The sequence below is a fragment of the Aethalodelphis obliquidens genome, unplaced genomic scaffold (genome assembly GCF_003676395.1).
Source record: "Aethalodelphis obliquidens isolate GAN/ISIS:26980383/991018 unplaced genomic scaffold, ASM367639v1 scaffold82, whole genome shotgun sequence".
Lineage (NCBI taxonomy): Eukaryota > Metazoa > Chordata > Mammalia > Artiodactyla > Delphinidae > Aethalodelphis > Aethalodelphis obliquidens.
The window spans coordinates 2,277,827-2,303,716 of record NW_020838026.1 but is presented as its reverse complement, the minus strand read 5'-3'; the positions used below and the strand labels follow the sequence as shown (position 1 = coordinate 2,303,716).

The window sequence follows — 25,890 nt, the reverse complement described above, 5'->3', positions numbered from 1 at the left end:
GCTCGTGCACATGTATGTTCAGTTCAAGGCGAGCTCAGGGCTCACTCCCCTGACTTCCAGTCTGCGTGCCTTCCTCCACCTCCACCCTCCTGACACCTCCAGCAGGGGTCCCTTTTGGCGCTCTGGCCTGGCTGGATTGCCCTGGCCACTGTGCTGTGGCGTCGGCGCCCCTGGGTGGTCCCTGCTCCCCGTGTCCTCTGGCGGCCGGCTCTTCTCAGCCCCCCTCCCTCCCCACTCCGCCGGTACCCAGCTCTTCTCTGCAGCCTCCCAGAAGCAGGCCCTGAGATGCGAATTTGTGTGGAAGTGACTCCTTAAGGGAGTGCCCCCTGGAGAGAGACCACGGAAGCGGGGGACAGCCAGGAAGCCACGTGGAGGCTCAGTTTCAGGCAGGTGTCCTGAGGGTGGCTCCCATGGGACCTGCAGCGAGACTGGGCCACCTGCTCCCGCGGCCAGCCCGCTGCCGCCACCCTGGGAACGCACACATTCCCAGGCACCACAGCCTGGAGACAGGCTCCAGGGAGAGCGGCAGGTGTGGGCTCTTGGCACAGAAACCTGGCAGCAGCACAGACACGACACGAGGGCCCGAGGGGCTGGGCTGGCTGACTGCAGCCGTGCCCCGCACAGGAGGGGACGTCCCCTTGGACCCGCCCCTCCCGACTCCAGGGTGTGGTTTTGCCTCCTAAGCCCTGAGGTCCTCCCCACACTGGTGTTTCAAGTCCTCACTCTAGGGGGCTCTTTTTGATGAAAGGAGGGGCCTTGGAGGCAGGATCCAGGTTTGACTCAAGTGTGTCCAGACAGGGAGCTGGATCTGGAACTAGCCCCAGCGATGGGACCGGGAGGGACACAGATGCTTCGTCTGAGATGCCTCTCAGGCGCAGGGCCTGCCAGGCTGGCACGTCTTCCCCAGCCCTGGGCTCGAGAGGAGCCAGGTACTTCCCAGACCCCTTTTCCAGCATGACAGGGCATCCTAGTATGCACCGTCAACCCCAGTTTACCTGAGTGAGTCTTAGTTTTCAAAGTGTAACTATAAACAGTGTCTGGGTTGATCAGCTTCCCCCTGCTGCTATCCTGCCAGCTGGTCCACCACCTCCAGGATGAAACCCCATCTCAGGTGTGGGCTTTACGTGGTCTAGCTGTAAGGACCGGATGACAGGATCGATCGGAGACACAGACAAGAAGAAGCAGAGATTCACCTGCCGGGATCTGGGTTTCTTCTCCCCAACTCCTCCCTCCCACGGAGGGCCACCCACTGTAGAAGGGGGAGGGGCTTAGGCTCGTGCCTTCGTGGTCCTCTGTGATTTGGCGATTCTTTCAGGTGGCCATTGCAGAGCTCTTCATTTCGGTTCTCTGGTCCTTCTTGTCCTCAGGATAAAGGGGACAGTCTGTCACACGGGTGCCGCAATAGTTCCTGCAGGGAGAAGAGGGCACACTCAACTGGGCAGTTGGAGGAGAGTTTAATCATGTGATACTTACAAAGGTGCAGCCAAAGTGCAGGAAAGACCACAGGGGTTAGTCATGGCCCCGGGGCTGGAACAGGAGCGAGTGGCTAATGCCTCCAGGACTCAAGTGAAGAAAAGAGGAGATCTCGGCTCCCATCAGGGACAGAGGACCCCGGCCAGGAGCTGTGACCTCTGACAGGGACGTGGACGGCCTGTGGCATCCCCTCTCCTTCCCATCAGCTGACCTCAGTGGGAGGCCGGAGGTCGGGGAGCCAGCTGATGTGGCCCACGCTGGTCAGTCTGCAGTGGACGGAGGGGGCACAGAAAGAGTAGGACACTCCTTCACTGGCCTCAACTCGCCTAACTTTTCTCTTCTACCAAAGCCTTACACTCTGCACAGACCAAATTTCTATCCTTCTGCAAATACGCTGGTATCCTTTCACAGTTCCACTGTGCTTTTGTTGTGCCCTTCCCTCCGCCTGAAATGCTGTGCCCTGCTCTGTGGTATTTAGCAAGCTCCTTCCTACCTCCAAGGCCACCTTAACTCTCACAAGGCCCAGATTGCCTTGAAAGTAACCAAGAATCCTTGCAACAGAGAAACACATGGTATATGCTTCCTCCCCCCACCATATTACAGGTAGATGGGGGATGGACAGACTGCCGTCAACACACACCAGGATAAAGTATGTCTAGCCAACATTCATGGGGGATTAAAATTTGCAGAGGAGATATGGTTGGCATACAAAATAACACCTAATGTTGGCTCTGATAGGGAAATAGGAATTTATCTAATAAACAATAGGGAAGGGCGTTCCCAGTACCGGGGGTCCCTGAATTCTGATAGTGAACGGTGTGCTCTGGAAACAGTGAGAAGCCGTCCAGTATATCCAGTTCCTGTCCCATCTGGAGCGTGTGGGGTGGGAGGTGAGATGGGGCTTTGCAGGAGATTGTGCGCTGGAGCCCAGGGTCAAAGGGCAGATGAAGTCCGAAGTGAATTTCCACTCACCTCTCGGCCCTTCTGGGCTCTCTCCCCTGGGAAACGTTGGTCCCCACGCAGGGACTCAGGAGACGCTCATCTGTGTTTGGACTATTTGGGTACGTTAAGGGAGGGAATGGAAAGAAACCGCCCCCCCGGGCTGCCTGGCTCTGGTCACCGAGGGAGAAAAAGGCGCCACTGCTTTGGTCTGTGGTCCGTAACAGGATCCAGATGCCTTCACCAGGATCGTCAGTCGGTCCAGAGCTCTTCCTTTCTCACCACATGGATGTAACACCCTGCTATGAAATGAATAAATGGCCTTTGGGTGCTGTAGCTTACGGATGTGAAATGACCTGTCGAACAGCCCCAAGCCTCCTCCAGCGCTGGAATCAGTATTGGGCTTTGTCACCAGTACAGATCTCAGCGGCGCCCCATTCGTCTCAGAGGAGTCATGGCCCGCCTGACTTTGAAGTCTGCCTCGCGATGGTGCCGTGTCATTCGACTCTTACAGGACGGGCAGAGGGGTGGGTGGGTTTATCGAGAGCCCTCCTCAGAGGTCCACACAGCCAGGCCTTCTTGATTCGTCCCCAGGACATTAGAGTGGTGAAAGGTGACAGATTCCCACCAGGACCAAGCATGTGTGCAGGGGTGTGTGTGCAGGGCGCGCGTTTCTAAGGGCAGGTTGGCGCTGACTCCTGTAAATGGCCTGGGCCTTTACTGGGCATGGGCTCCTGCCCTTTCATTTCTCAGGAGTTTGTGAAACGTGGGACATTTTAATTTAAAAAAAATAATCAGTCAACAGATATTTATTGAGTGCTTATTTTGTGCTCAATATGACATATAAAGGCACATGAGAAACATAGGTATGGCCCTTGCCTTTCTGGGAGTTACCATCTACTGAGCAATGTAATGAACATGTAGATCGGAGAAGGCCACGTGTGTGATAGATTGTGTGATCCATTATTTGTTGAGTTTCTACTCCATACCAGGCAATGCGTTTACATGCATACTTCCGTTTAATCTTCCCATTAACCTCATGCAGGAGGAAAATTTATTTCCGGTCCAGGCGAGTAAAGTGAAACTCAGTGAGGTCAGGTGACTTGTTGAAAGGCAGCAGAACAGAGCCGGCACTTGGGTTCCAGCCGCGCGACTTCAGGGCCTGGCTCTTTCCTCCTCCCTGCCCTCCACCAGCAGTGTGGACTCACGGGGCACCGTGGACACAGCCGAGGTTTCCTCTGGTCCTTTCCCGTGTATCATAAGCTCTCCTTCTGCTTCTACCAAGGCGTGGTCAGCCTTGGCCTTATTTTCATGACTAAGAGAGATTCCATAGCACACACCCCATTTTCCATGTGAAGCAAAAACAGTAGTGGTTGAGAGACGTGAGGCCGGTGTGGATCGTGTGAGTTCAGTGTTTGTGCCTCTAGATAACCCAAGCCAATTTCATACATAGTGACACGAGCTTAGATTCCAACAGGGTCAAAGTTAGCAACCCCACCAGGTCAGCCTGCTCCTCCAGCAAAGAGCTCAGGGGACAGGTGCTTTTGCTGAGTTTTCCGCAGGCCGGTGATGAAGCATCCTGGTTTGTCTGTTTGTTGGTTTCCCACAGAAGCAGACCTGGAAGATGCACAGGCCAACTCCGTGGAGCTGGGTGTCAGTACTTCCGAACCAACCACCTGTGATGCTTTGCTGTGAAGCTTGAGGGGAGGGGCCGGGCACAAGCCAAACCCTCAGAGAAACAAAACTTAGCGGGCAGCTGGACCGCGGGACCATTTCTGAGCGATAAGAGGAGATTGTGATCAGGAGCAACAAAGGGCAGAAACACTTACTTCTCTGTAGGCTCAAATGTTGCTGGAGATGTGTTGCTTTTCAAAGGCAGTTAAAGGGCCGTTTGAGAGAAGGGATGGTTGGAGTACTCACTGTTCTGGTCCATTAGAGTCCTCAGATCTTCAGGCAGGTGCGTTTAAGAAAGGCCAAGCCGGAATTGTTCCCTCTTTCTTCAAGAATCCTTCTCTTTATTTCAGCACCCTCTTTGTCTGTCTTGAGAAGGTGCCAAGCAGCTACTTCTGCTTTATTTTTCTTCCAGTTTCCAGGTTCCTCTTTCTCTCTCTGTCTCTGTCTCTTTTTCTCCTTTCCTCTAAAATCCAAAAGTAGCTCGAGGCCCCGAATCCACACTTCCATGTTTTATCTCTGCCGCACTCATCCTGGCCTTGCTTAATCATTTTTTTTTGCTATTCCTCTATGTACAAATGCAGCAACTGTAATGAAGCCACTGTTCATCAGCAGGAGATGAAGGGCACAGAGGGCTGCATTTTTAGAGCTTCCGCACAATCGGCGCAGCTGCAGAACATTTCAGGTGTGTCGGTTCTCTCCACCGTGCACTGTGCTCAGGTGCCTGTTCCGGCGTGGCTGCACGGGGATGGTCCCATTCTGGTCAGCCACACCTGAGGCTTCTCATCATCATGGAGAATGCACTGATGATCTGTGCAGCCTGGATGTCCTTGACGGCCTGTGTTCAAGCAGGCCTGTTCTCTGTAAGAAGCAGCTTCTCCAAGGAAGGGAGCAGGGTGCAGACAGACAGACTGAGAAGGACACTCGCTCAGCAGTGGAATGGTAAACAAGCCCGTCCTTCCCAGGCACTCTCTCTCTGTCTGGATTCTGTCAGGATGTTGCATAGGCCAGGCTGTGGGCTGTCCGTGGGGACCGCACACAGGAGGGAGAGCCGCCAGCCCTGTGGGAGGGGAGGATCGCTTACAGATATAGGGAAGGTTGATGGCCCCTGGCTCGAGTGTGGATGCAAGTGAGGTCAGGCATTGAGGCTCTGAGAGGAGACGTGTTTGGAGTTTGGGGAGATCCAGGGCTCAATCCAGAAGCCCTGTGTGTGCAGAGGTTTCTCCTCTGTTCTCTGCATACGTGGTGGGACAGACGGAGGAGAGGATGCTCAGGGTGGGTGCCTAGTGCATCTCAAGACTGTGGGGGGAAGGGGTGGAGGGCTTCAGGGTTGGGCCAGGGCATCTCCAATCCTTTCTGACTCTCCACTTCTCTTCCTGGCCTGCCTTAGGCTGACCTTTGACTCTTTCCTCAGTGGCAAGTGGCCATGTCTTCTTACACTTATCTGGATTAGTTAGGGAGGGTTGAGTTTGAACTTGCTCACTTCCAGTTAATCTTATAGTTGATCCCCTTCCTGAGGGAGCTGAAATAGCATGAAATACATGTGTTTTAGGAGTAATTCTGTGGAAGTGAACTAAGGGCTGTCTCTGGAAAAAGGGAACCTGTTGACTGAATTTCCCACCTGGTCTCCCCGCCAACTCCCCACTAACCAAAGCATCAACTCTGCCTGAGAGTGCAGTTATGCTCACGTCCACTTTTTTTTTTTTTTAATACTTGGAGAATTGTCTCCTGTGTATCGTTCTGTAAATGAGACGGATAGATGAGGGCAGGTACGAGGAGGTGGCAGGAGTTGGCCACCAAGTTACCTTTGTGATTCATCTCTCAGAAGCCACATTAATTCCGTGGAGACACAGCAAGACTGATACCCAGCGATGACAGTTTGAACCTCTAATCATGACCTTCGATGTGCCCCAAACCAGGGCGGAAGCTATGCCGGCTTTTCAGTGTAGTATAGCACAGGGGCCGCATAACTGTGCTGAAATTGGCTGTGTGCTCCTGCAAATGAACATCTTTGGCCCTGTGAGTGCAGTGCAGTGTGGTGAGACCACTTCCGTTTCATTCAATTTCCAATCATTAGACACTCACGAGGAAGCCCAGGACGGTCCTCTCGTGTTCACTGAGAGGCTGTGAAATGCCCCCATTGTGGGCATCAGAAACAATTATTCAAGCAGTTTAGAGGTTGTTGATCAGCATTTCCTGCCCCACTGCCACTCACCTGGTGTTTGGTCAAATTTCAGTTGCCGGAGGACAAAATAAAAGAGACTCTGCTTCCGGCTTCCCAGGGCACTTTGGTTGCAAGAAAGTTCTCTCCCGTAAAGTAGTGGAAAAGTGTTTCAAATGAGAGTCACTTCCTAGTGCCCACTTGCGCTGCGGCTCTCGTGTCACCAGAAACCAGTGAAATGTCTAAATTAATGGTTCTCAAACTGGGGTCCCCAGACCAGGTAGTGGCCCAGCAATCTGTACTTCGTCAGGACTTACAGATAGTTGAATTTAAATGTCGTAGGGACTTTTGGGAAGCCCTGGATAAGGACATTTAAGATCACTGACTTTGGGGGAAAATAAGCAAACAAACAAAAACTGGGTTTGAATCTTGGTTCTGCAGGGTGATTTTAGTTCATTTGGATAATATTTCTTAGACTCAGTTAACCTCATCTGTAAATTGGCCGTAATAGGTGAATGCAACCAAGTTTTTTTAAGATGATAAAATAGCACATACCATAGACTCACAGGATACCTAGCATATAGTAATATGAAACATCAGTTGTGAATATGAATTTCACCAATTCCTCCCCTTGGATCCAAGCAAAATTCGGAGCAGTGACTGCCCTTAAAGTCATGAATATGAATGACATCCCAGGTACATTGCTAGCAAAGCGAGCTGTGGAGTGTGTTGTTCTTAAGGGGGTTCACACCATGGTGGCTCACATCCACATTTTAGTGAGGTAGCCTGAGAGGACGAGCATCAGGTGTGCAAGGCAAGTACAGCATCAGGGAGGCCCAGCTTCCTGCATCAGCTGCTCTTCCCTACCTCTTGCTCAGTCTCATGGTATGTTCAGGATATTGTTATCACAGCCGACAGCAAGTCTTGGAGTTCACTCTAGACCAGTCCAGACCACATGTGCATCCTGGTTACTGGAGAGCTTATGAAAATGCAGATTCGTTCATTATATCTGAGGTGGGGCCCAAGTCTGTGTTTCAAACAAGCTCCCCAGCGATGACGACCTGCTGGTTTTCTGGTCACACTTTCACATAGTGAAGGGCTAGCTCAGTGCTTCTCAAACCCTCACGTGCATACAGTTCCCTCTAGCTTTATGCTGCTTAAGTGATGGTCTGGGGGCCATCGGCATTGTCATCTCCTGGGAGCTTACGAAAATGCAGACTCTCAGGCCCCACCCCAGACCTTCCAAATCAGAACGCATATTTAAGTAAGATCCCGAAGAGAGTTACAAGCACAGAAATGTGGGACATCCCTTCAGGGTGTGTGTTTATTCGCACAGGACCCTGCACTTGTGAAATGCCCTGCTCTCACCATCTTGAAATTCTTAATAGTCCTTGAGCAAAGGACTCTGCATTTGCGTTTTGCACTGAGATCCACAAGTTATGTGGCTGGTCCTGGATACCCTGCTGTATATCCCAGTGCTTTTCAAACTTTGGTGGGTGTCTGACCCAGCTGGGGTATTGTTAGAAATTCATGTTTCTGAGTTCCCAAAGATTCTGAATCAGTAGGACAAGAAAATCAGTAACACCTCCTGTGATTTTGATGCAAGTGGTCCATGCCCGCTTTCAGAAATACTCCCCTGGTCAGGTTTCCCATCATTTCTATCCTTTGTCGTCCAAAAAACACAGTAAGCAGCGCAAAGCAAGCTGGACAGCTGAGCAGAGGTGTTTCTGGTTGAGCAGTTTTCCCTACAGGGCCTCTCACCAAGCCCTTCTGCCTGTGCCTGAGAGGCCCGGCAATGATCGTGTGACATTTACACAAGTACGCGTGGAAAGGATGCACAGCGCTGGAGAGCACATCTCGAGAGGGACTACCTGGGGAAGCTGCTGTACTCAGCAGCAGTTCTCAGGCTTTTTATGGTCACAGACAATTATGAGAATTCAGCGGGAGCAACCGTCCCTGAAAAATGCACCTTTGCACATCCTAAGGGGCACCCAGGACCAGGACTTAGAACCTGGCTGAGGGGTCTGACTCTCCATCACTCCCTAGCTCCCTATCCTGAGGCAAGTCACCAGACCATTTCCGACCCTGGAGGCCTGATCTTTAAAGTGGAGAATGGATGGGTGAGATCATCTATCTCACCGATTTGCTGCAAGAATCACATGACACAGGATGGATGTGAAAGTACCTGGTACCCTGCAAAAGCATGATTACGTTGGAGGCAACACTGTACCTACCGTGGCAGAGTTGCTATTTCCAGCATTATAGCCAGGATCAGGACACTGTGTCTGTGAATTTAGCCTCAGGCCGTAAAACATACTCGCTGTGGCTAGAGAGGGAAATGAATGCAGACAGATTTGATGAGGATTTGGCCAGAGTAGCTGGGAAATTTGAAAGTGTAGGAAAAGAGAAGGGAGCTTCCACAATTTGGGGACTCCAGATGCAAAAATAAAAGAAAGAAAGTCTATTTTTACATGTACGAACCATTTTGAGATTTTGGAAAATGCCTTTAGTCTAGCAGTAATTGAACATTTCTGCCCCTGGGTATAATGAGGAGAAATAGCAATGGTGGTGGGTCCATATTTAGTTTTGACTTCAAAAGCCTTCTGTTGGAATTCGCTATTCTGAGATGGGAGAAAGAATGTTTAGTAGTTAAAAGCTGGGTTTCTGATCTAGCGCACGTTATCTGTGCCATTTGCCAGAAGCATTCAGTGTCTCTGTTCTTCAATTCTTTTTACCAATAGAACCTTCCTCACAGGGTTGTTTTGAGTATTGGGCAACTTAGTACACCCAGAACATCTTGAAGGCAATGTGAGGGATTATCATATGCACATCATGGAAATCCCAGGGCGGGGGGAGGATGGGGGTAGTCCCAGGGCCCAGCCATTCCAAGGACGGATGATGGTTCCAGGCTATAACTAGTGAATAGTTAGGGGTATTGAAATAGTCCTGTGCTCAGGGGTTTTCAGAAGCACAGAATCACTCAGGACCTGGAAGTCTGAAACAGCCCATGTTCTGAGGCTGCAGTTCTGCAAGACCTCTGACGCTGGGTTCCAGAAAGTTCCACCCAGGCCACAGCAAACAGGAGGTGTGCGTGTACACATTGGGGGCAGGGGGCGAAGACAAGGCAGGGTGACCAGGCATCTCAGCCTTGCCATGAAGACCCTGATGGCTCCCGTTTCTCTGCGGTCCCCTGACTTAACTGTCTGGTCCTCCCTCCAGGTGCACGATTGACAACCGGGTCACCCGGGTGGCCTGGCTGAACCGCAGCACCATCCTCTACGCCGGGAACGACAAGTGGTGTCTGGACCCCCGCGTGGTCCTCCTGAGCAACACCCAGACCCAGTACAGCATCGAGATCCAGAATGTGGACGTGTACGACGAGGGCCCGTACACCTGCTCCGTGCAGACGGACAACCACCCCAAGACCTCCCGGGTGCACCTCATCGTGCAAGGTAGGCGGCCTGGGGGCAGCCGGTGCAGGGGCGGCTGAGAGAGCCTGTATCCAACACTTTCACTGTGATTCTCAACTGAGATGAGTCTGTCCGTTCCATCTGGCCAGGACAATTTCCTAATTTTCGCTTTGCCATCTGATGCTAAAATTTCAAATCATTTTCCCATTGAATAGGACTAGGGTTTGTTTTTTTGTTTGTTCTTTGCTTTTGTTCCAATAATACATTTTCTCAGAAAATTAGCTCCTGATTATTGCTCTCCTTGGCTTTTTTCTCCTCTAAGTTTTTTTAAGGTTCCATCCACTGCTAAGCTCACTTTATTTTAAGACCAGCATTTTAGCTCTCTGGCACTGCGCATATGCCATCCCTCACACAGAGCCTTCAAAGAAGGCAGAGCCCACTGCAGATGCTCTAAACACCTACCTGGGACATGGCCGTCACAGCCACCTCTGTGGTTTCCAGCTTGTTGGCTTCTTCTCTCACCACCCAGCCCTGGGTTTCTGATGCCACATCTCGCCTTTAATGCCTGTGTCTGATAGCCTCTGTGTTTTCGTTGCACCCCATTCCCCTCCCCTTCCTCTGAGCCTCTCACACCCACCCCCAGCTTTTGAGGTCTGTGTTTTTGCATCTCTTGCTTCCGCTGTCTCCATGCTTCCCAGGCCCTTCTCTGCTTCCCCATAAGCAGAGCAGGTGCTGGGCGTTCAGACAACACGCAGCCGTGCAGGCGGATTCTCAGACAGGGAGCGAGTGCTCAGAATCAGACTCGGCCACTTTCTGGCTGTGGGACCCCAGGTTTCCAGCTGTGACTCAAAGTTTCTTTTTGTAAAATGGAGTCAACGTTGCGAGGGTCAGTGGAGGGGATTATATTTTCCATGTACTGATGTGTAAACATTCAGGAGAGGGCCTGGCACACAGAGGTGCTGGTTAAGTGTTAGCTAGTTTTTAAAAAATACAGCTGCTGCTTTTTTAAACTTTTTAAAAACACATATATATGGAATCTAAAAAAAAAAAAAAGAAAAAGAAAAAAAATGATCAGAAGAACCTAGGGGCAAGATGGGAATAAAGACACAGACCTACTAGAGCATGGACTTGAGGATATGGGGAGGGGAAGGGTAAGCTGGGACAAAGTGAGAGAGTGGAATGGACATATATACACTACCAAATGCAGAATAGATAGCTAGTGGGAAGCAGCCGCATAGCACAGGGAGATCAGCTCGGTGCTTTGTGACCACCTAGAGGGGTGGGATAGGGAGAGGGTGGGAGGGAGACGCAAGAGGGAAGAGATATGGACATATATGTATACATATAGCTGATTCACTTTGTTATAAAGCAGAAACTAACACATCGTTGTAAAGCAATTATACTCCAATAAAGATGTTAAAAAAACAAAACGAAACAAAACAAAAAAACAGTATTTAACTGTGCACCACATCCTTGCTCCGTTACCTCAGAGGGGAAGCCCCCGAGCAATGGAGCCAGATCCTCTGCTGGTCTTTTCTCCAGCTCTCATTCCCAGCTCTCTTCATCCCCCTGAATGGCAGGTGCACAGCAGTAAGCTCCAGGTCCAGAGGCTCCTCCAGCCTCCTCTCCCCTCCTTTCCAGCAGCCCAGAGGGAAGGGGAGAGCTGTGGATGGTAGGTGAGAGCGACAAGGAGCAGGGAAGGGAGAGAAGGGAGGGGAGCTGGGAGAAGGCAGGACAGAGGGCAGCTTGGGTCAGGGTCCTGACTGTGAAGGGCGAGGTCGATGGGCAGTGGTAGGAAGAGGACAGGCTGGAGGGAGACCCACACAGGCTCCAGCGGCTGAGGGATGAGGCCAGTGGGGTGGGTGGCCCCCCGTGCTATGACACAGCTTGGTCACACCAAGTTGTTTTTATTTTATGTTATTTTTCCCTCTTTCTTTCTAAAAGGAAATGATGATGGTTGTTTCCTCTGTTGGTTCTATATATGAAAATCTTCAAACTGCTGGATACAAACAGCATTTTTTAAAGGAAATGGAATTGCATAGACAGTATCAGAATGTATCACAAACAGCAGAGTAGGTATTGTTGCATGAGATGGCGTTGGTGGGCGAAAGTTTTATTATTGGCCAGAAAAAGACTGAGAGTCACACTGTTCTGTGAGGGAGTTTGAGGGATGCCCTAGTGACCCAGTCGGTAGCACCAGGGGGTACGTTTGCAGCCACGCCCCATGCTCCCCCACCCCATTCCCTCCCCCCAGTGCACACACTTACTGCTGAGAGTGCCTGACACTGACAGACAGACCTTAGGAACTCTACACCATCACAGACGCTTGCCTCAGGAAGCAGGACCTTTATGGAACTGGAAAATGGAAGGAGTCGTGAAAAACTCTGAAGCCTCCTTGAAAACAAGGATCATGTTTGCGTCATTGTTTTTCCTTAAGGTCCCCTCCCCTTCCTCGCTCACACCCATACACTCCTGCCCTGAGCACCCGGAAAGTGCCTCGAACAAAGTGCACTTTAATAAATGCCCCTTGAGGCAAATGGCTGGGTTATAGCCCCAAGGACTTACACAGGCTCAAAGAGGGAAGGTTGAGAGTGTGTGGCGGGGGTTGGGGGGGGGGGGGGGGGGGGGGAGGGGCGGGGCGTGGAGGATGGGGTCTACATCAATCCTCACTCGTCTCCATGGGGATGGAAAGTGTCTAATCCCAGCTAGGTGTTTACACCTGTGGCCTGGCAAGGTGGCCTCTGAGCATGACTTACCACCTCAAGTATCAGAATCTCATCTTGGGCTAATTTTCAAATGCTGATGGGTGTATTGATCTGGAAACAAGCTGGGTTAAAAAAGATTCTGGTCTTGTCCACAGACTCAGCCTGAGCGAATCTGCTGTCGATATGCCTGGACCGGGCATTATTGACACTTTAATGAACAGAGGACCATGGTTTCTCGGAGCCAACCTGTGCCTCCTCTTAAAAGCAATCAGACAAACTAAATCAGACAAGCAGAGAGCCAGGCTCCCCTGTTTCTGTATTGAAAAGAGGATACATCACCATCCAGGACTTAAAAAAAAAAAAAAGAAAGAAATGTATTTATCTTGGAATCATTTATTGTACTGAACGTAAACCTTAATTCCCAGCAGAATCGGACTGCTGGATTCTGTAGACATCCCTGTTCAGCCCTTTGCAGCACGGTGTTGGAATGGAAGACGTCTTAACTTTTCAAAATGGTATTACCATCATTAAACACATACTCACAGATAGACACACACATGATAGCAGCAGCAGAAAATAACGAAACTCATATTTCCACCCATGAGTGTGTATTTGTGTACGTGTAGTCAGCTTCATACATAAATAAACGCACACAGAAGGAAAGTAATATTATTTTCACAGAATTAAGTGAGCTTACTAAAGGCTGAGATTATATTTTCCCCCTTTCTAGCAAATACCCCTACTGCCCCGCTTGTTCTTTGTACTGGGTCTTCTCTCTGCTTGCGGTGCTGTGTGTTTAACTCCTGCTGAGACCTGGTGCCACCCGTGCACCTGCCTAAGTACCGGCCCCTCAGCCCTCTGTGCCTGCCCCACCCTCGCCTTCGTTCATTCACACGTAAATCGCCATTGAGAAACAACTCTGCTTCCCAGCACCCTGGCCAAGCACTCAGCACGTGAAGATGAACGAAATGCTGCCCCTGAAGTATTAGTTGCCATTCGTGGGGGCAAGATGGACTTGTATGCCATGTGCCCAAGTCCTCCCCAGGAATTTAGGTTCTGCAAGTGTAGCTGTTGTCTAAATCCTTCCGGAGCACCGAGTGCCTCCAAACCCTTGGGTCCTCTCACCCCCGTGGTGTTTGATCAGACATTTTAATAGAGTTCAGGATGACCTATACAGAGACCAGGCTGGTCCGCTTACACGGCAGCCACATTTCCCGTGGGCTCCTGGGCACTGGCCCGTCCTCTGGCTCAAGCCTGGGCCTCAGGGCCGGGCCTTCCTTGGCCTGGGTGCTCTGGACCTTAGCTCTCAGTGCATCTTCAGCCCTTGCAACCCTCAAGGCGAGCCTTTCACTGGTGGCAAGTTCTAGATTTGTGCTTCGCTCCCTAGGATATTTTAAACATCTGTTGATAGCACATCGTGTCCTCATAGTAAAGGAAAAGGGAAATAGGGGATGCTTGGTTCCTTTTTTGTTCGTGGGTCCATCTCTTCTCTTCTCACTACCTGTTGCTGTTGCGTTGTTTTTTCCCTGTATCTTTTTTTTAGGAAGATCGCTCTGGGGCTACCTAAATTCTCCCAAATCTTTCCTGTGCTGTTGGGGGCGAGTGGTCTCCAAAGGTCTTGGCAGGACTGGTGAAGTAGCTGGAGTGGGGACAGTGGTCAGGCAGGCCTGGGCTCCAGAGAGAAGCCCCGAGGTGGAAGGCACAGGGGTGGAGAAGCGGCTCTGAAGTCGAGCCATGGAGAGGAGGGGAGAGTGTGAAACCCCAGAGGACTCAGGCTGCATGGCCAGGGCTGTAAGACCAGCCTGCAGGACAAGGCTGACGGCGCTTCTGATTCACACCGTCCAGAGGCAGCGTCCGGGCAGGAGCAGGCTCAGGGCTGCAGACAGAGCCCGGGCAGTCACGTGGGGCGAGTGCCAGAGGCAGGTCAGGAGCAAGGGGCGGCCTCAGGAGGAGAGCGGTCCTGGAGCCAGTGTGGGAGGGAAGCGAGGGACAGGACATCTGAGCTAAGCAGCTACACTGCACAGTGGCTATTTAAAATTAAATGTAAACTAGCTAAAACCAAATACAATTTGCAATTTACTCCTTCAGTCACACCAGCCACATTTCAGGTGCTACAGCAGCCGCTGGGGACTGGTGGCTCCTGTGTCGGGCCGTGCGGGTAGAATATCCCCAGAGGCCTTGAACTGCCGGCTGGGCGGCAGGTGCTGAAACAAGAATGGGCATCATTGACTTCGAAGGCCGGCTGTGGGGTGTGAAGGGGGATGGGACTTTGGAGAGAAGATGGAAATTAGAAAAGATGGCGGTGCTTTAAAAACAAGAGCGAAGTGAGACTTCCCTGGTGGTTCAGCGTTAAGCCTTCGCCTTCCAATGCAGGGGGTGCGGGTTCCACTCCTGGTCTCGGGAGCTAAGATCCCACACGCCTCGGGGCCAAAAAACCGAAACATAAAACAGAAGCAATATTGTAACATTCAATAAAGACTTTAAAAATGGTTCACATCAAAAAATCTTTAAAAAGAGAAAAACAGGAGAGACTTGCTGAAAAAGGTGGAGGCCTGGAGTTCCTCTGATAGCTACACAGAGTAGGACATCCGGAGTCCGAAGCTGTGTCCCAAGGAGCAGAGGCAGAACCTGGGGACTGGATAAGTGGGCAGATGCAGGAGGTTCCTCCACCAGGACATCGAGACTCTGGCCTTGCAGCCGGGGGAGGGTGACGCTTATTGCATCTAAAGTGCCCTGTGGTGAAGCCGCAGGCAGCGGCAGGGGGCGGGGAAGTGGGGAGGTGTTCAGATGCTTGGACTTCGTGATTTTCTGATGCCTTGAATTCTCCATTCAAAATGTGTTTGTGAAAAGTAAGAAATACCACCCAGGGGTTCTCATGCCCACTTAGGCAGCCGGAACGTGATCTTTTAGACCAGCGTGAGGGCGACCCACCTCCGATTTATGAAAATATGGGTCTAGCGCTTTCCACCTCTGTGACCTCAGGGTGCCCTGCTTTACGAGTGTAATTAATAAGAGGCTGCTTCTCCAGTTCAGCTGCGTATGTATTTTAATCCTTTCCCCTTCTTGATCCTGCTGCCAAACCAGACTTCTCTGCATATGGAAAAGCTCTACCCCGTCTCCATTGTTTCTTGGAAGAGGCCCCATCCTGGAAAGCTGAGTGAATAAAAATGCTTTGTGGGACTGAATTGTTTGCCAGATTCAGGACAGTAGGGAAGACATCCCCAAAGCCCTAACTGTATTTGTAAAAGCCCTTATGTGGCAGTGCAGGAAGACTGCCCTGGTGGTCTTCAGGGACGTCAGGGAATGCTCTCCTTATCAGCATGCAGAGCCCGACCTGGCAGGTCTGCTGCTCTACCTGCTGGGCTTCAGTCTCACTTAGGGACCTACCTGCGTGACAGAGGAAGGTAGGATGCAGTGCTTATAAAGATGGGGGTGTTGGTGTAAAAATAACACTAATACAAGCTTTGGGCCCTGTATCAGTTTTCTAGACTCTATTTAGGTCTCTCTTTTGTCGTTGGAGCATCTAATTACCCCCTCCCTTTTGTTTGGTCGAAATGAATTTTCCTATTTCTTCCTGGGCAGAATTAATCTGAAAATCCCTGCTATGGTTTGATAGTTAATTACCTGCCTTTTGGAGTCAAACAGCTCTGAAGCTCACATGAAGGGGGTCCCCCGCTAATGTCTATGGAATAAGACAGGGATGAGAGGAGGAAGCCAGGATGTGGCCGTCCATTTCCCTGGGCTGGTGGGATCCCGGAGAGAAAGGGACCAGGCCAGGGAATAGCCAGCACCAGCAGGTGACTTGCCAACAACAGAGCTTTGGTGGTACCAGCCCTGCATTTACCTGGTATCGTCTCCCTGCTCAGAACCCTCCCCTCATACCCGCCTGATATGTAGAATCGTGTTGCTTTCTAATCCTGAATAATTAATTGACCTTGTCAAGCCAAACTCATTATTATGATTAAGAGAACAGGAACAATAACTTTTAATTTCTAGATACCTACGCCCCATAGACCCTCCCCACCCAGAACCTGAACAAAAGGGAATTTGAAAAACAACAGATCAAAGGGAATAATGTGCTCTAATCCTTACACTGAAAACAAAGACTTCTGTCTCTCAGACAGCCACATCCCCCGCTGAAAGCAGCCTGCCCCCTGGCCCTGCGAGGCTGCCGTGGTGGAGCTGAAGAGACCTTTGCACCATCTAATTTCCATTCGGGCTACATCTCGCTGAGTCCATAGTAGAGGAAGCACCACCGTCCAGCCCTAAGTCCACAGAAGTCGCCTTTTGAGCACATCTGCATTCTTCAGCTGCCAGTGGCCTTGTGTGACAGTAGGTCACATCTGCCATCCCAAACTGCTCTCCAAACCATCTAACCTCTTCCTTCCCCCGTTCAAGATGTAGCTCAAAATGCACGTTGGGCCTGGTCGTAAGACTGTACCTCTGAATTCGGCAGAACTTTCAAAAAGTCAGGCAATGAAATTCCACCACAAAATTAAAGTGCTCCTCAAAGCACCCTGGAGAATGACAAGGAAGTAGGGCATTTTACCTGAAATTGATTTACAGAATTTCGACAGCATGCAAATGAGGCAACTCAGTTTTACCTGCTGAGTTTTTAAATTTTTTGATGCATTTATGGGCCGTGGAGAGGCAAAAATTCTTCGTGAGTTTACTCAATTTCAGTAAACCCCCGGAACGTCATCCATCTGTTACTAAGTAGGGCAGAGTCTATGATACTAAAGAAATCTGAGAAAATAGCTATAGTAGAATCTATACAGGCTTAATAATGGCATTTTCTGTGCCCTCTGGTGTCGCTGGGGAGGATCTTTCTGTTTCCTAGGCAGTTGGGAAAACTCGGCACCTGCCTGCTGGTGCTTCCTGGTCAGTACAGTAGGTAATAACAGGTCCCCTGTCCTGTCCTCCACACCACTCAGAGCTCTAGGGAAGCAGGAAGCCCAGGTGACCCTGTTGCTTCACAGCAAGCCTTATGGGAGTCAGGCAGCATCCCTCCAGGTAAGCAGTTAGGGCTCCCAAGGGGGGAGGTCTTTAAGCAACCACAGAATTCTTGTCCCTTAGGTGGTTTTCTCCAGGGAGTCTGTGCTGCCTCAGATTCCAATACCAGAGGGCTGAGGAAAGCAGCTCTGACTCCTCCTGGGTCATATGTAGCCCTGTAGCCTCCAAATAAGATGTGTTGTCATTTTCTACTGGGGAAGGGCAAACAGGAGACTCGGAGTAAGCGGCCCTTCCTAATGCATTCCTTTAGATTTCTATTCCCGTATCACAGGCTCCCTGTGGCTTACTCAAATTGAACTTGAAGCAGATATTTTTAACGAAGGATTGTCTGAGGTGTCTTTATGGTTTTGTGATCCATTGGATCTGGCTCATGACTATATTCCTAAAGATTCTGGGTGTCATCCCTATAAGGGTGTGTATAAAGTGATATCAAGGACAGCATCATTGATTTGAAGGCCATGACTTTTGCAGTCGACTCAAAAACATCTAAACCCTCCCTCTTCTTCTTGCCAAATTGAAACGTCTAGCTTCTTACGGCGTGGGGAGACGTTGGTGACCAAGCCCCTTAGTCCATCTGTTGTCACATGAGGATCGTCAGCTGTCATCTTTCAATTCCATTTTACAGTATTTGGAAGCCAGGCCCTGGGGACCCACACGCGTTCAGAGTCCCCGCCCTGTCTAGCAGAGGAGACTGCTGTATTATTTGTTAATAACCCTCTTAGAGGATAACGGGTTAGGAATTAGGATGTTTATGCGTAGAAATGCCATGAATACACCGAAAGGGAAGAACTGATTTCATCTGCAAGATCAGGCAAAACTACAAGCTTGTGTTTCTCCAGGGTCTTCAGAGGTGAGCAGGATTTTCCAGGGGATCTGGAGAGAAGCGTCCTAGCACTGGCGTGCACAAAGCTGGAAAGCCTGGCAACGTCTGACATGGAGGAGGAAGAGTGAGGATGATACGAGGTCCTAGGGCAGGGCACTAATGATGATATTCCCTCGGTGTAGTTAAGGTGCCTTTCTTGGTACACTAGCAAACGGAGCCGTTGGCACTGGGGTGCTTAGCTCTGTCATAGTGATGATCGTGCCAGAGAGGTTGAGGATGCTGCCAAAGGTAAATGAGAACCGCAGGAAGGGGTCTGCAACCCCTCGGGTCCGCCAGACCCGCCCACCGCTGGCAGCCACCTCTCACTGGTACCCAGGAGCCGTTGGGTAGAGACCTGGTGTTTCGGATGTCTCCAGGCCAACTTAGGGTAGACGGTGTCACCCCTTGGAGTATATCTTAAGATTTCTATTCCTGTTGAGCGTTGTCTGTGATAATTTAGTGTCTGGTGTTGGTAAGAAATCTAATTGGCTTTTGCTGGAGTTCGGCTCAGTGGAGAACGCCTCCTGGAGATGTTGGAACAAGATGTTTTTTCTCTTGAGAGATCTTCATTTCATGTTGTTTGAGAAAAAAAAAAGTATTGATTTAAAATTAGGGCAGTTTAATTTGGTGGCGTGTTCTCTTTACGTCTCAATTATACATTCACGTCTTTGTGGTGAAGTCAGCTGGTGGGGGGATTAAGAATTCAAAATAGAGGATGTTCACTTGGCAAACAGTGCTTTCTACTGTGGTTAATTGAACCCAGTGTTGGCTCCTTTGGGGATAGAACAGCTTAGCAGAAAGGAGTAAATTTCAGGATTTAGGAGTCCCGGATTCCGGTCTGAATCTTGACACAAGTACCTGGAAAAATGACCTACTTCTTTAATCTATTTCAGATTAGACACACGTTAGAGAAATGTTTTGATGTGTCACCCAATCTGATTTGGAGGAAGGTACCAAACAGAAGGAAGCCGAACATCGCTAGAAAGTAATGTCCTTCATTTGTGTAATTGTTTATCAGCATAAAGGTTTCCAGCCTCTTCCTTCCCTTTTCCAGGCTCTTCCTTCCCTTTGTCTTACGTGGGCTACTTTAAACAGTCCCGGTCCTCTGTACCAAGAATGCGTACGTGTCCTGTCGCGGATTTGGGTCTCTATTCCCAGGAGGCTGTCTGGGTTGCATCCCCCTTTCCCATCCTGGTCCCCTCCTTTGCACTCTGTGTGCCTGGTTTTCTGACCTCTGACCTGCTGACGTTCCCCTGCTCTCTTGCCATCACCCCCTTTGCTCTTATAATTCCGCGGGTCTGGTTTATGGAGGTCTTAGACTGCTATCGTGCCTGCACTTCAGAAGGGGGACTTGTGCTCACGCTGCCCCTCACTCTAAGCACCCAAGCTAGCCACGACCTTTCTTGCGACCTTGAGCTGAGGGATCAGAAAATTCGATTTTCCTTTTCCCCTTTCACTCACACGTAGACTAGCGCGTGTTGAGTACTGAAATACGAGTTGGAATAGATACAAAGATGACTGAGACCGATCTCTGTGATCAGGATATAAAATGGGGCTGAGGCAGCAATTGGGGTTTAAAGGGGGAACTGCTGGGACAGAGCTGTTCACGAGCATCCTGGGACTAAGAGAGATGCTCCTGCAAGCTGGGGAGCTGGCTTGGGTGTCCGGGAAGGCCACACAGATACAAGTCTTCTGAAAATGATGGTCTGACAGTTGAGCTCTCAGCTGTTAAAATGAAAATAAAACAGCTAGTCTGCCCACACCCACTCTGCTCTCCATCACCCCCACTTTCTCCACGCGCAGCCAAAGTGCTCTTTTCAAGCCTGGATTCGATGGAACCTCAAGGGCTTGACCGAGGGCTGCACGTCCCAGGACGCCTCTTCTTCAGTCCCTGTTCACCCCCACGCTCCTGCCTCACTGCTCTCATTGTATTTTACTTGACTTGTTCTTTCTGGTCGTGGAAATGACCAGAAATGGCCTCTCCATTCTCTGCCTTCTGCCTTGCAGCCTTTCCTCTTTCCACTCAGTTAACCCCATTTATCCTGCAAACAGTAACTTGAATGCCACGTCCTAAGGGAGCTTCCTCAGACCTCCTGTCTTACGGTAACCTCCACCCCGGCCTCCCCCAGGACTTAGAATCATGCAGCGCTCTGTATCTCTCACCACAGTTGTAATTCAGCATTTGTTTTGTGATTAGCTGATTGTGTCTGTTTTCCAAGGAGCCTGTCTGCTTTTGCATTTTATCCCCAGGGCCTAGAACTTAATAGGGGCTCCCAGGCTACTTGTTGGATCATGAATGGACCCATAAAGCTTCTTTTTTCAATCATTAAGCTAATGGACTTACTGTGTGTTGAGACTGGCTGTGCTAGGCTAAATAACGAGCACCCAAAATATCAGGTCCTAATTTTTGGAACTGTGAGTGTTACCTTACATGATGACGTCTTTGCAGATGTGATTAAGTTAAGATCTGACATGGAGAGATTAACCTGGATTAACCAGGTGGGCACTAAATGTGATCACATGTATCCTCATAAGAGGAAGGCTGGAGATTTGATACAGACACACAGAGGAGAAAACCACGTGAAGATGGAGCAGAGAGAAACTCAGAGTTGCTCTCCTTGGCAACTGGAGTGATGTGGCCATGAGCCAGGGAGCAGCCGCCAGACGCTGGAAGAGGCAAGGAACAGATTCTCCCCTAGAGCATCCAGAGGCGGTGCAGCCCTGCAGGTACCTTGATTTCAACACAGTGAAACTGATTTTGGACTTCGTGGTCTCCAGAACTGTGAGAGGACACATTTCTGTTGTCTTAAACTGCCGAGTTTATGGTACCTTGTTACAGCAGCCGCAGGAAACTAATACACTGGCCTTCAACCCTGTGAATCCCTGGTGGCTGAAAGTCAGAAAAGGTTGGGATTCCAGATCTGTCAGAAGTTCAGGTTTGGCCAATGTGAGAGCTGAAGAAAGCGTCATCTTGCAGACAGGCTGTTTATTTCTTCTTTAAAGACTCTCTTTGGACAGCCACCCTTGTCATGTAGATGTTTGGACAACATCAGCTCCTTATCCTTGGGGTACCTACAGGAGGTGACGGAATAATCCAAATGCCGAAACAGAGACTCTACTTTTTTTTTTTTTTAATTTTATTTATTTATTTATGGCTGTGTTGGGTCTTCGTTTCTGTGCGAGGGCTTTCTCTAGTTGTGACAAGCGGGGGCCACTCTTCATCGCGGTGCGCGGGCCTGTCGCTATCGCAGCCTCTCTTGTTCTCTGCGGAGCACAGGCTCCAGACGCGCAGGCTCAGTAGTTGTGGCTCACGGGCCCAGCTGCTCCGCGGCATGTGGGATCTTCCCAGACCAGGGCTCGAACCCGTGTCCCCTGCATCGGCAGGCGGACTCTCAACCACTGCGCCACCAGGGAAGCCCGACTCTACTTTCTGATGTTGAAAATAACTTCCACCAGGTTCCGGGGGTTGGAGGAGCCACATGTGATTCCAGTGGAAGGAGGCTGGTGATGTGGCCCAGCACTGGGCCCTGAGATGTGGTCTGGGGACCTGGGATTAGAATGGAAGGTAAAGTTGCTAAGTGTCCTCTTGTTAGCTGGGGGGGCCTACTCCTTGGACTTGATCACTACTATTTGTCTCACCGGTGCCTCAAACTCCAAAGGTACAAAATCAAGCTCTTGAATTCTAGCTGTCTTTGCCGATGGCCCCTGACCGTGACCCCAAACGGCTCCCTTCTGTGGGCTTCCCATCCGGTCAATGGCAACTCATTCTTCTAGGAGCTCCTGTTGCAAACCTCAGCATTGATCCGGACTCTTTTCCTTCTCCCCTACTCCTCTTCCGGCTTGAGCACTTCCTATTAGAGTTGCTGAAATTTGAAGTTTATCCAGAATCCCACCACTTCTCCCCACATGCAGTTCTACTGCCCTGTCCCAAGCCCCCATCCCTTCTCTGTTTTCCACTCACTCCCCACGCTCTGCTCTTCACACTCAGCAGGACTGGTCCTTTACAGGTTTCCTCATCCCTCTGAGCGGGCCGCCCAGTCCTTCGCCAGCTCCCTCAGAGTAGAACCCGAAGTCCTTCCTGTGGCCTGACGGGTCCTATACCGCCTGGCGTCTCTCCTCCCTCTTCTTACCCCACCTCTTCCTCTGCTTGTTCTCGGAATATGACAAAGGGGCTCCCACCTCACGGTTGTGCCCCCTCCCCTGCTGGAGCCCGTGCCGGGTGTCCTTGGGAGCAGCCCTCCATTCTGCAGGTCTCTGCCCCAAGGTCACCTTAGGGAGAGGCCTCTCTGACCACCTGTATAAGGCAGAGATCCCACCCACCTGCTCACTCTCTAGCACCTTTCTCCTTCGCTTTCCTCCGTAGCAGAGCTCACCTGTTGGCATAACATATATTCACATGTTTAGAGTCGTGGTCTGTTTCCCTCCACGAGGACACATGCTCCAGTGGGGGAAGGCAGGGACGTGGCTGCTTTGTTCACTGTTAAATCCAAGTGCCTAGAACAGGGTCTGCCATGTGGTAGGCACTCAATCAATGTCTATTGAATAAATAAATGAATGAAAACTAGGGTCTGACAGTAAATGAAAATCTTCCCTCCTCTGCCTCCAATTCCAGGGTTTATTCTGTTCCCTTGCTTGCGTGTGAGAGCGTGAACTTTTCTGTTATTTCTATCAAAATGCTGTGGTCACCCTATTCTCAGACCAGGTGACATTAAGCTGACTTTACAGGGTGGATTTTCTTTTTTTTTTTTTTTTTTTTAACGTCTTTATTGGAGTATAATTGCTTTACAATGATGTGTTAGTTTCTGCTTCACAACAAAATGAATCAATTTTATATATATATACATGTGTTCCCATATCTCTTCCCGCTTGCGTCTCCCTCCCTCCCACCCTCCCTATCCCACCCCTCCAGGCGGTCACAAAGCACCGAGCGGATATCCCTGTGCTATGCGGCTGCTTCCCACTAGCTATCTACCTTACGTTTGGTAGTGTATATATGTCCATGCCTCTCTCTCGCTTTGTCACAGCTTACCCTTCCCCCTCCCCATATCCTCAAGTCCATTCTCTAGTAGGTCTGTGTCTTTATTCCTGTCTTACCCCTAGGTTCTTCATGACATTTTTTTTTCTTAAATTCCATATATATGTGTTAGCATACGGTATTTGTCTCTCTCTTTCTGACTTACTTCACTCTGTATGACAGACTCTAGGTCTATCCACCTCATTACAAATAGCTCAATTAGGTTTCTTTTTATGGCTGAGTGATATTCCATTGTATATATGTGCCACATCTTCTTTATCCATTCATCCGATGATGGGCACTTAGGTTGTTTCCATCTCTGGGCTATTGTAAATAGAGCTACAACGAACATTTTGGTACATGACTCTTTTTGAATTATGGTTTTGTTTTGGTCTTGTTTATAGTTTCCTTTGCTGTGCAAAAGCTTTGAAGTTTCATTAGGTCCCATTTGTTTATTTTTGGTTTTATTTCCATTTCTCTAGGAGGTGGGTCAAAAAGGATCTTGCTGTGATTTATGTTATAGAGTGTTCTACCTATGTTGTCCTCTAAGAGTTTGATAGTGTCTGGCCTTACATTTAGGTCTTTAATCCATTTTGACTTTATTTTTGTGTATGGTGTTAGGGAGTGTTCTAATTTCATACTTTTACATGTACCTGTCCAGTTTTCCCAGAACCACTTATTGAAGAGGCTGTTTTTTATCCACTGTATATTCTTGCCTCCTTTATCAAAGATAAGGTGACCATATGTGCGTGGGTTTATCTCTGGGCTTTCTATCCTGTTCCATTGATCTATATTTCTGTTTTTGTGCCACTACCATACTGTCCTGATTACTGTAGCTTTGTAGTATAGTCTGAAGTCAGGGAGCCTGATTCCTCCAGCTCCATTTTTCGTTCTCAAGATTGCTTTGCCTATTCGGGGTCTTTTGTGCTTCCATACAAATTGTGAAATTTTTTGTTCTAGTTATGTGAAAAATGCCAGTGGTAGTTTGATAGGGATTGCATTGAATCTGTAGATTGCTTTGGGTAGTAGAGTCATTTTCACAATGTTGATTCTTCCAATCCAAGAACATGGTATATCTCTCCATCTAGTTGTATCATCTTTAATTTCTTTCATAAGTGTCTTATAATTTTCTGCATACAGGTCTTTTGTCTCCTTAGGTAGGTTTATTCCTAGATATTTTATTCTTTTTGTTGCAGTGGTAAATGGGAGTGTTTTCTTAATTTCATTTTCAGATATTTCATCATTAGTGTACAGGACTTTCTGGTTGCAGGTTTTTCTCCTTCATCACTTTCAATATGTCCTGCCACTCCCTTCTGGCTTGCAGAGTTTCTGCTGAAAGATCAGCTGTTAACCTTATGGGGATTCCCTTGTGTGTTATTTGTTGTTTTTCCCTTGCTGCTTTTAATATGTTTTCTTTGTATTTTATTTTTGACAGTTTGATTAATATGTGTCTTGGCGTATTTCTCCTTGGATTTATCCGGTATGGGACTCTCTGTGCTTCCTGGACTTGATTAACTATTTTGTTTCCCATATTAGGGAAGTTTTCAACTATAATCTCTTCAAATATTTTCTCAGTCCCTTTTTTTTCTCTTCTTCTTCTGGAACCCCTATAATTTGGATGTTGGTGCGTTTAATGTTGTCCCAGAGGTCTCTGAGACTGTCCTCAGTTCTTTTCATTCTTTTTTCTTTATTCTGCTCTGCAGTAGTTATTTCCACTATTTTATCTTCCAGGTCACTTATCCGTTCTTCTGCCTCAGTTATTCTGCTATTGATCCCATCTAGAGTATTTTTCATTTCATTTATTGTGTTGTTCATCATTGTTTGTTTCATCTTTAGTTCTTCTAGGTCGTTGTTAAATGTTTCTTGCATTTTCTCTATTCTATTTCCAAGATTTTGGATCATCTTTACTGTCATTATTCTGAATTCTTTTTCAGGTAGACTGCCTATTTCCTCTTCATTCGTTAGGTCTGGTGGGTTTTTATCTTGCTCCTTCATCTGCTGTGTGTTTTTCTGTCTTCTCATTTTGCTTATCTTACTGTGTTTGGGGTCTCCTTTTTGCAGGCTGCAGGTTCGTAGTTCCCGTTGTTTTTGGTGTCTGTCCCCAGTGGCAAAGGTTGGTTCAGTGGGTTGTGTAGGCTTCCTGGTAGAGGGGACTAGTGCCTGTGTTCTGGTGGATGAGGCTGGATCTTGTCTTTCTGGTGGGCAGGTCCACATCTGGTGGTGTGTTTTGGGGTGTCTGTCGACTTATTATGATTCTGGGCAGCCTCTCTGCTAATGGGTGGGGTTGTGTTCCTGTCTTGCTAGTTGTTTGGCATAGGATGTCCAGCACTGTAGCTTGCTGGTCGTTGAGTGAAGCTGGGTGCTGGTGTTGAGATGGAGATCTCTGGGAGATTTTCGCTGTTTGATATTATGTGTAGCTGGGAGGTCTCTTGTGGACCAGTGTCCTGAAGTTGGCTCTCCCACCTCAGAGGCACAGCACTAACTCCTGGCTGCAGCACCAAGAGCCTTTCATCCACATGGCTCAGAAGAAAAGGGAGAAAAAGTAGAAAGAAAGAATTAGTAGAAGTAGAAAGAAAGAAAGAAAGAAAGAAAGGAGGGAGGGAGGGAAGAAGGAGTGAAGGAGGGAAGGATGGAGGGAAGGA

At 49.2% G+C, this 25,890-nt stretch overlaps 1 protein-coding gene across 4 annotated transcripts in view; it reads left to right on the top strand.

Moving 5' to 3' along the window:
* The window catches only part of LOC113612776 (neurotrimin), a 933,717-nt gene that overhangs the window by 737,656 nt on the left and 170,171 nt on the right, over positions 1-25,890 (top strand). For all 4 annotated transcript variants that reach the window (XM_027092913.1, XM_027092912.1, XM_027092914.1 and 1 more), the window contains exon 3: positions 9,464-9,696. In XM_027092913.1, coding sequence (XP_026948714.1) covers positions 9,464-9,696 — 233 coding nt within the window. The remainder of the gene's footprint in view (positions 1-9,463; positions 9,697-25,890) is intronic.